The sequence below is a fragment of the Colias philodice genome, chromosome 3 (assembly GCF_061535455.1).
Source record: "Colias philodice isolate Cphi_HAF_F1 chromosome 3, ilColPhil1 Martin Lab GWU primary, whole genome shotgun sequence".
Lineage (NCBI taxonomy): Eukaryota > Metazoa > Arthropoda > Insecta > Lepidoptera > Pieridae > Colias > Colias philodice.
In genome coordinates this window covers 5,139,121-5,150,210 of record NC_143088.1, presented here as the reverse complement: position 1 = coordinate 5,150,210, position 11,090 = coordinate 5,139,121, and the positions used below count along the sequence as shown (strand labels likewise).

The following is an 11,090-nucleotide window of genomic DNA, read 5'->3' as shown; positions in this document are numbered from 1 at the left end:
ATTTAATTTAATTACATGGGTTGCGCTGCTTCGGGCGTTAGCCGAACGATAATGTTATTTAATAAAAGCGCACACAATTCACAAGATTCCAGGGCTGTATTGGAAAGAAAATTGTATTTAGCTAAGGAATCGCCTGAACCTGATTTTGATTTATCAGGATGTAGCCTTCGACAGCTGCCTTCTGGAATATTTTCAATATGCAAAGTATTTCGAAAAGATTTTCTCTATTTACAAAATAACAGACTGAAATCTTTAAATGAAGGAGGGCAACTTTCTGATTTATATTTGATCAAAGCTTTAAATATTAGCAACAACTGTTTTACACATTTACCGAAGAATATTCGTTTTCTTACAAGTCTTACTGAACTCCATCTTAACAATAACCTGTTTGAGCAAATACCAGATGAAATTAAATACCTAACAGCACTCAAAATATTAGATTTGTCAGCAAATAAACTGAAAGTGTTAAACCCCAGTCTTGGTCATTTAAAGTGTTTAAGAAAACTAAATATTACAGAAAATAAGGATTTAAATGAAATATGTGTGGAGCTTTGTCATGCCACAAATTTGATATCAATTGAATTGGATTACAATCAATATGTTGTGCCTCCTGCTGCAGTAGCTATAAAAGGCACAGAAGAGATAATGAAGTTCCTTTGTAAGGAGGCAAATGTTGATTATATCCCACCATTACCTATAGAAGCAGATGTTTCAACAGTAGATAGTGGTAATAAATTACCCGACCCTTTTTCAAAACAAAAAATAACATGGGAGGAACAAGAAGAAGCTATGAAAAACAGTGAAAAGAAAATCCATAAAGCTAATCAACAGCAAAGAGAAAGAGTTTTGTCAAATCTTTTAAAAGATCAGATCAGTTTAGATATAGAAATAGCAAGAGTTCAAGAATATAAAGAAATAGAAAGGCAGAAACTCATTCAGACAATACAAAGAGAAGAAAAAGACATTGAATGTTTAATAAATAATTTTATGGCATATGATAGATGTAAACCTGAAGTTATTCAACAACAACTTGCTCATGAACAGTTGGAACATGATCGTTTATTGGAAATAACAAGACAAAATTATGATAATATCAAAAAATGTGATATTTTAAAAGCAATGGAAAATCTTTTAGAAGATAACTATTCCATGAGTAAACATAAGATGTTTTATAAGGATAATTTAAATAATATAAAACAAAGTCTTTTACATCAGGAGACCGATCTTGACGGGAAATTATCTGAGTTGTTGAGTGCTAAGGACCAGTCTAGAGAAGTTCTTGTGCAGCAGCTTTTGGAAGATCAAGATGTACAAAAAGCAATGGTATCTTCCTTGCTTGACCAGGTAGATGCAAGAAGTTGGAGTCTCAATCAAGAAATATCTTTTATTTCATCTCATTTAGCAAGACTGAGTGTTATCGAACAAGAAAAGAAAAAAATGCATGTAATGTACAACTATAATGAACTTCTTAATCAAAGAATACAGTTGGTTAATTTGTTAGATGATCTGTTTGACCAAAGAAATAAAAGAAGAAAACAGTTATTGGAGACTTTGAATGAGGCAGAAAATGAAAGTGATTATAAGACAGACTTTTGGCTGAGGAGTTATCAAAAGTTGTTAGATACTGCTCCAAGATCTTTGCTCAGTGTCGGCAAGACATTAGATCCAGTTTTGGCTAACTACCTTTTACAGGAGGGTGTAATTCATTGTTTACCTTTTTTGGTGCAATTCATATTTTCTGATAAGTCTTTGTTAAATATTACCCAAGAAGATTTGCTAAAGTGTGGTGTATCATTGAGCACTGATCGAGAGAATATATTGAAAGCCATACAAATGTATTCTGACTTTAAGAATGAGAACTGCGATATGCCTCAGGCTGTAGCAGGGGCAAGCGCTCCCCCTGCTGATGATAATGCTCATTTGGGGGTTCTTGATTCGGATGCAAGTTTGAATGATGATGGGGAGTGCGTTATATGCATGGAAAGTAAGTCCCAAGTTGTATTTGTGCCTTGTGGTCATATGTGTTGCTGTGAGACATGTTCTCAAAAAGAAATAAGTACATGTCCAATGTGCAGAACACATATAGAGAGAATTATTAAAGTTGTAGTGTCATAGGTCATTTACACTTTTCCATGGCATGGCATGCATACTATGTTATTAATTTTATAGTTAAGTGTTATAATCACTATTCAAAATGTTTATTATTTATTTTTATATTTCTCATTATATCAATTTTAAAGGTTATTTTCATAAAAGTGTGTTGTGGCTGTGAAGGACTATGAAAATTCATAACAAAATATGTCACATTTCTAAGTCATTTTTCTTTTGAAAAATTGTTTATAGTTTCAAATCATTAAGTTAAGTTATGTATTAAACATGAAAATGATTTACAGAAAGAGATGTTTCAAAGTCAAGAAGTGTTCATTTTGACTAATGACACCACCTGGTGTAGACAATTTATAATTTAAGTCTTAGTCTTAAAAATTGAGTCAGTGTTAAACTTCTAATTCTGTAAATCAAGAAATATTTAAATATGTATTATTTTTTATTGAAATAGGTATATTAATTCAAAAGTGTTTTCTTAATTTCTATAAAAAAAACACTTTTAATTTTTAACGTTGATATTGTTTATTTATATTTTGTGAAAAGCGCTACATTACATAGGTGACCTGGTGATAAGCAGATTTATAATAACTTTCATCATAAGTAATATATTTTTCTTTCAAATTTGGTAAATAGCCTCTTTAGCTTCTTTGTAACCCTATTTATTAAAAGGCATATAATTTATAAAATACTTCTGATATTCTTACCTTGTATGTATACATTCTAGAGTAATATATGTTTTTTATTTAAAATCATTTCAATATAGTACTGTTTTTTAGTCAAGGTTTATATTCACATGCACAATTTTGATATATACATACATACATGTTATCCATAAAATAAGTACATTTATGAATTGATAATAATATTATAATAATTGTAATCTATATTATGAAAATTAAACCATAAGTACATAATTTTAAGGTGACAGTAGCACTGCCTTCAAATTCTATTTTGGTGATTATTATATGTGTGAAATGAGTCTTTATTATCTGGGATTTGCAAACACATGAGGCTTCGCATCACATGCCATTAATGTGCTCAATTAAACAATAAGTAAGCACTGGCATTTTAATTGAAATAAAAAATAAATAAAAATTTTCTTCACTGTTAAGTGTGTTTTGAATTTTGATGTTTACCTACAGTTTGTCTTTGTTATTCTGTTCCCTGTCCAAAATAACTCTCCAATTCTCCATCTTGGGTTTTCAATGTAAGTATTTAATAAATTATTTAATGCACAAATGTCGTTTTATTAATGATTTATTCACCTTCAACTCCATTATCGATAACAACGCAATTAAGATGGTAGGAAGCAGAATATTAACTACTCATAGTTTCACCGAAATGTCGCTTAGATGTCGCTATGATGACAATACGGCACAATACGGCTTGCATACTACATTATAAAAGCTTATTAAAGTATGGGATTAATCTCCATTAAATTATCTCGACAATAGTATGCAAAATATCTTGATTCCGTGAACTAACAAGGCTATAATAATAAGAATAGCTGGAAAAATGAGGCGAAAAAAATTTTTCGATCGTAAAGCACTCTCTGATGCTTCGCATCATGAGTCGTGCAATAAACTTTAAGAAAAGCAATTATCTAGTCAAAAAATGTGAGTTTTATTTGTTACATCACAGAGCAAGTAATATGTTACATCTGTATTATAAAATATATTGCCTCCTTACGGTCCATGCTGTTATCGCTGTATTTATTTGAGTAGACACCGTATGTTCAACCAAATGCATAGAAATTTTATAATAATATTAATTTACATTATCCACGTGAACCTAATTCGTAAGAGAAGACAACTATTTATTATTGATTGAACAATATTAGTGCACACTGAAAAAATATACCTAGTTCCTACTTTGTTTTACTACGATTTTATTATGAGTCCCTTACGTTTATATGACGATGGCGTAACAGGAAAAAACAACTTAGCGCTAATGATGGTCAGAACGCTGATACCGGATACCTATTAACCTAACAGTATCTTAATACTGTAACATAAAATATTACAGTATCTTAAGATAAAATATTATAGTATCTTCACCGTGTGTGACGCGCTTTAGGCTTCCAATATTTCATCTAGGTACTATATCTTTCTGAATTCTGAGTTTTTAGTACCTACATAAGACGACAGTACTTCCATTGAAGAAAAATATTTACCTAGGTACTTCTTTAATATGCATCTAACTAAATTGGAATTGTTGTTCTACCTATACAAAGCTTAATGATGGCTAACACAAGCCAATAAATTCAACTGAATGGCGAATTAAATAAAACAGTAAGTAAAAAGCAATTTCGTTCTCTTTTACCTGTATAGCCAATTAAGAGGACTTGTATCGGGGCCTCATGAATATGTATCTTTTGTCCCCATAGATTTGCTCTATAAAGCTTTCTTCGTTTAAGGCATTAACGGCTGAGAAAAAAGATACGCAATCATTTATTCGTTTAGAAAAGGTTTGTTTGTAGAACGGAGCCTCCTTTTTTGTAGTAGGATAAAAAATTGTGGAAATTGTTAAAATTTATCAGTCAGACGTTGTGCATTATTTTCGATTGATTTTTTATACGTTTATTCATATAAAAGTTAATATACACACTTCTAAAAAAATAAAAACTAAATTTCAAATAAGCTTTTTTCTTTGAACAGATGAAACAGCATCACGAAGAAATAAGAATGTCTAATTTAATTTGCTATTCGAAATATAGACTTTGTTTTTGAAGCTTCCTTTGGATTTTAGTAGGTGTCGAATAGGGAATTATATTTTATGGTTAGTTTCATGTAGAATCATACCTGGGTACTAGGTAGGCACCTATATCTTAGTTGTAGGTACTTGGTACTTATATTATACTTATTTCATAATTGAAATTATTATTTTGAAAAAGAGACAAGCCGTTTGTTTCAAGCGCAGGTAATAAAAAGTGTTGTAGAGTTGTCTGAACTCTGAAGTCGTATATATACGAGTATATATCTAATTAATTGGTAGAATATTATTTTTGATACAACCCATAAAAAGATATTCATTTGAACCGGCACTTTTCTCATCCCTTGAATCTCTTAGTTTTCTCTGCCGGCGACGTTTATCTTTCACACTTGATAGGTAACTACGTCGCACTTTCTAGATTCCTATTTAATAAAAGAAAAGAAAATTAGGTATGTTTAATTCAAAGAAGATTGGAAATTCCGTAACGGTTCACATAAAATATAGCAAGGGGCCTACGAACCAATCACGTTCATCTTCGTCACCGTCAGCAATTGCTGACTCAGATTACAAATGCTTTTAGATAATTACGTGTCTGTATCAAAGAGGAGGAAAAATTTCGTGGAGCTAATTTAATGTCGATCTACACTGTTCCTACTCACATTTGAGAGGTATTTCTCTCATTTGTAAGTTAATACGTATTAAACCGAATACATAGTAGTTACATGCGAGCAAATCAATTAAGTATATCATATATCTTATTGTGTAGGTCATCCGCCTCCTTGGTACAGTGGTTATCGCTTGAGCGTGTGTTCATGGCCCTGGGTTTGACTCGCGGTAGTGTCTAAAAAAATAAAATAAGGAATCTGTTGAGCTGTTGATTCAGAATAGTCTACTTGATAAGTTGAAAATGGCGTAAACTAGAGATAAGGCTCTTAAAAATACGTGCGATAGCTCATTTGATTCGGAATGACGTCTAGAAAAATGTATCGGAAATGTTTATTAGCACACAAAAAATTGCAAAAGTTATAGGCAAATTAAGTTTCAAAAAAGTAGGTATTTCGTTTATTGTTAATAACTCCGAAATTATTAACATTTCAGAAATTTTGAAAAAAGATTCTTAAAGAGGAGGAAATTTCCAACGAAAATTTCCCGACTCCCGGAATTCTATCTCCATTATTTATAATTTTAATTTAACGCTGAAAATAGCCCTCCGCGCGGCATTTTTAGTTAGCGCGCGCGGCTTCAAAACCGAGCACGTCACACTAATTATTTTTTTTAAGGTATTAAATATTAATTTAAAAATTTAAAAAAATTATGGTGTATTTCGAACACTTCAAAGAATTTGCTCCCGTTGGAAATTTTACTTAAAGTTAATTTTTCAACAAATTAGACAGATGTTAACTAACGAAATTTTTTTGAACTTCCTTCCTTATTGCACATTAAAAAAAAAGTTTAAATAATTGTCGGTAAAATTTTTCACTTCGTGGAGCCCTTCATATAAATATCCTTAACAAGATCGTGCCATAAAAGTTTAAAAAATTTTATTACTTTGTTTATAATAATTTTTTCAAGTTAAGTAATTTGAACAAAAAACTAGAAATTTCTAGTTTTTTGTTAACTTGAAAAAATTATTATAAACAAAGTATTAACATTTTTTAAACTTTTATGGCGCGATCTTGTTAAGGATATTTATATGAAGGGCTCCACGAAGTGAAAAATTTTACCGACAATTATTTAAACATTTTTTTTTAATGTGCAATAAGGACGGAAGTTCAAAAAAATTTCGTTAGTTAACATTTGTCTAATTTGTTGAAAAATTAGCTTTAAGTAAAATTTCCAACGGGAGCAAATTCTTTGAAGTGTTCGGAATACACCATAATTTTTTTTAAATTTTTAAATTAATATTTAATACCTTAAAAAAAATAATTAGTGTGACGTGCTCGGTTTTGAAGCCGCGCGCGCTAACTAAAAATGCCGCGCGGAGGGCTATTTTCAGCGTTAAATTAAAATTATAAATAATGGAGATAGAATTCCGGGAGTCGGGAAATTTTCGTTGGAAATTTCCTCCTCTTTAAGAATCTTTTTTCAAAATTTCTGAAATGTTAATAATTTCGGAGTTATTAACAATAAACGAAATACCTACTTTTTTGAAACTTAATTTGCCTATAACTTTTGCAATTTTTTGTGTGCTAATAAACATTTCCGATACATTTTTCTAGACGTCATTCCGAATCAAATGAGCTATCGCACGTATTTTTAAGAGCCTTATCTCTAGTTTACGCCATTTTCAACTTATCAAGTAGACTAGAAAGTTGAGCACCTACCTGTACACGTTAATGGCTGGACTAATTTTAATGAAATATTTTTGTTTACTTCAGGTTACTTATTTAAAAACAATACCTAATCATGGAAACTACGTACATTGTTTACTTAGTTATTTCTCTGTTACCTACTAGGTTAATAACAACATAAATTTCAAATAAATTATTAGGTATGTAGGTATCGATTTTTATTCCCAACGAAAACACGAAGAAATATCGTCAAGTATTTATTCGCAATACGTGTGTTTTTGGGTAAACTAACAAAGTGATGAAAGAGAGACCATCAGATAATTGGTTTCCTTTGATATAGAGCCCTATTTGGACAGGAATATAAAATAGCTCTTCCAAAAACGAAACAACATTCATTTGTATCATTCATATTCCTTTGAGGTCGTAACGTAAGACCTAATTTTTATTATAATTTGATTTCGCTTACATTTCAAATATCATTATCACTCCATTTTATACATAATGAAAAAATACTTTACGATGACGAGACTGCGTTCTGCAAGCGAATTTTCCAAGGAAGCGATATCTGCCATTCAACCTGATTTAAAGATTAAAAACAAATATTTCGATAACAACATAAAATAAAGAGATAATTATCCAAATATGCAATTCTAACTTTCCGCCAGCGGCTTCGCCCGCGTAGTCAAAGAGAAACCCGCATAGTTCCCGTTTCCGTGGGATTTCCGGGATAAAACCTATCTTATGTCCTCCCTCAGGTCTCAAGCTATCTTTGTACCAAATTTTAAGTAAATTCATGCAGTACTTTTTGTGATTAGCCCGGACATACATACAGACAGAAATTCTAAAAACTGTATTTTTGGTTTACGTATCTATTGTAGGTCACGACTCAAGGAATATTTAAATAAAATATTCAATGATCTTGCAGTTTTGACTTTCCAACGTTACTATTATATTATGTAGATAGAAGATGTTTAGATAGAAGAGAGATAAAACATCCGCTTCCGCCTACCGAATATGCATCGGTTTTGGGACTTCTAAACTTCCGCCGAATTACGTTAAACAATGAATCAATCATTGTTCGCGTAGCCTCATAATGAACAAGAGTTAGGAAAACGATCGTGCTGACGTCTAATCCATTCAATTAGTTTGAGATTAGAAGATTATCTGCATTATCTGAGTTAGCGATAGTTTGGAATTCGCTAAGACAAAGCGCAACTCGGTTCCATTTCCCGTGAGAGACTAATACGTTTTAAGTGATTAGTTCCTATCATATTGATATTATTATTGCCAGAAGACATTGGATTGTGATTTATATTCGACTATTCAAATATCTTACTCATGAAAAGTAATGGTGACAATGGATAGGTATTGTTAAAAGAGGTCTAATATTACCTACTATCACTGAAATGTTATAGGCATAATTGTACTGTTGTTGGTGCTTGATAGGTATACACATGGTATGCACTCAAAATAATCCCATACATAACATTGCCATTAATTTGAAGTTGCGGGAAAATACATTATAGCTTATAATAATATGTTAGGTAACTCATCTAATTACTGGTATGAATTGTAGCGCGCAAGGGAAGTAGGTAAGCTTTGTTGTTATTATAAACGTAGCTATGTCATGTAGTTCCGTAGGCGTAGGCGTAGCTTAAGTGTTAAAAGCTTATATAAATAACTAGCTGTGCCACGCGGTCTCACCCGCGGACATGACAAAAACAAAAGATTGATAAGAATACTAAGAAAAATGAACTTTCCAAAATCGAAAAAAAAATATTTTGCTTCCATTAGATGATGAGTAAACGTACCAATAGTTGCAGTTTTATTTTATATATGTGCATGATATATTTTTATTTTTTTCTAAACCTAATATGCAATGTAATGAGAAATACAGTTATTAGCACACCTTTTTTATAATTTTCCTAAGCTTTTGTGAAATAAACTACGTCTAATTTTACTAAATTTTTTTTGTAATCAATTTATTATTTGGATATATTCACTGACTAATTCAAATTTGTATTACAATAAGTTTTACGTACAGCCTGCTGTTGCCACAAGATTTCACTCTGAAGTATAAGAGCGCATTAGATATTTCAATATTTGTTAAGCACTCTAGCATTTCACTCAAGTACCTACATGTGGATGCTTACAGCATCTTCGGACATAAAATCTTGTATCCCTGTATGCGAGTGTGTCATCTAGATACCTAGTTGAAGAGATGAAAATGTGTTCAATATTATTTCGATCCAAAATTAAATTTCATTCTTGTTCTAATGTTCAAACTTTTGAAATATTACAACTTATTACAAGCTCTATTAAGATTCGGAAGGCGAGAACATTTATAGGCCGCGTTCGAAGAGATTTCGGCGAGTAATTGATATCAATTAGGGTTGCGCTGGCGGCGGTACTCGCTAACAATGGGCTATCTCGGCCAAGGAATAGCCCCGCTGAATTCGCTTTCACTCACCGAGATTGTCCTTCTGATAAATTGTTTTCAACAAATTCAGTGGCTTCAACGAGACGCATGATAAATTTCTCTATCCGTTTCCAATTACCTCGATAGCAGATTAATTAGTGTACCTAATAATGACCTAATACGTATTAGTGTGCATACGCATATTTTTCTTTTAAATTTATAATTATTTTAATAATTTTCGGTAGAAATATCCAGCAATGTGAAATAAATGTCAATACATTTTATTTTAACAGTCGTTTGTTGTTAGTCGGCAAGTAGTCGGACTCACTGAAACATGTTCTAGACAAAGTAGATAGAGTCCATAGTATGGGAAGCGGGCTGCGGGAGCTGTTTGGTATGAAACCTTAGAAATACTTTTAATGAGCCGAGTAAATGTAACAATTCCAGTTATTTAAATTAACAATTTTAAACCATTTTGTTAAAATTGCCTGTTAAAATATGCATAAAGCAAAGCGTTGATCATACTTAAGTGATGGAGATTTAAGGGGCGGAAGGCATTGTGAATGTGGAGCTCGAGTTGAGAGTTTTAACGGCCGGGGACTTAGTAAACTGGCCTCAAAGCTTCTTACATAATCTCACAACTTTTGAAATATTTGCCATTACTTTTGATCTTTTCCTGTAAAATTAGTAAATATTTTCTACCATTTTACTTGAATTATTTTTTTTTAATCTACTCTCATTTTAAATTATTCAAAGTTATGTGGTTATAACTAGTCAAAAGTTTTTAAATTTGATTTACAGATCCCCTTTACATTAATTAAATTGCTTATTAATACCCCTGTAAGAGTTATTTTATTTTACAGGTCGAAATTGCATTAATAACCATAACTAAAAGCTTCAATAACAGCGTTATTTAAAAAATATTTCAATAACAATACAACTCTCATACGGCTCAAATAAAGCCTGTACACTTAAAGTTAATGCAGGGTTTGTGTTCACGTTAAATATATAAACATAAAACGAAATAGCCGGGGACAAAATGTTTATGACCGTACACTTTATGTTATATAAGAACTGTGGATCTGTGAGAAGGTCGTTGGTAACTTTCTTTTGACAAGTTCTCTCGATATTCGCTCCAGGCACTGTTTCCATCAAAAGTTGCTGAAATATTTCGTACGCGATAATTTTAAATGTCAAAGTTTTCGAGCGATCCTGTGATTGCTCTTCGCGACAATCTGTCACTTTGTTTATCCTCGACTTTCGTGAATTAAGTTGATCTCGGGAACTTTCAAGAATTACGATCATAAGAAAACATTGGATCTCGATTACCTTTACATTGTTTTCTACTTTTCCGCTTTTTCTATCAAACTAAGTTATTTTTCTTCTTTTAAACGAATGTAGAGCTACTCTATCCTTGTGCTATTTATTAATAGCATCATTCGAAATCACGTAGGCTATTCAGTCGAATGATCATGCTTTCAGGGAATAATAAAATATAATTGGAATGATAATGACGCCAACGCAGTCCAATAAACTGTAATTTCAGCGCAGATGCTGCCAGT

At 31.6% G+C, this 11,090-nt stretch overlaps 1 protein-coding gene across 1 annotated transcript; it reads left to right on the top strand.

The window, feature by feature from the left end:
- Window positions 1–15: 15 nt before the first annotated feature.
- On the top strand, window positions 16–2,474 carry LOC149489605 (E3 ubiquitin-protein ligase LRSAM1-like). The gene has a single exon (XM_089714316.1). The coding sequence runs from the start codon at window positions 16–18 to the stop codon at window positions 2,113–2,115; it is 2,100 nt and encodes a 699-aa protein (XP_089570442.1). The 3' UTR covers window positions 2,116–2,474.
- Window positions 2,475–11,090: the final 8,616 nt, after the last annotated feature.

What these genes read in the sequence shown, in the direction of transcription:
- LOC149489605 (XM_089714316.1), top strand. Translation starts at nt 16, where the DNA reads ATGGGTTGCGCTGCTTCGGGCGTTAGCCGAACGATAATGTTATTTAAT.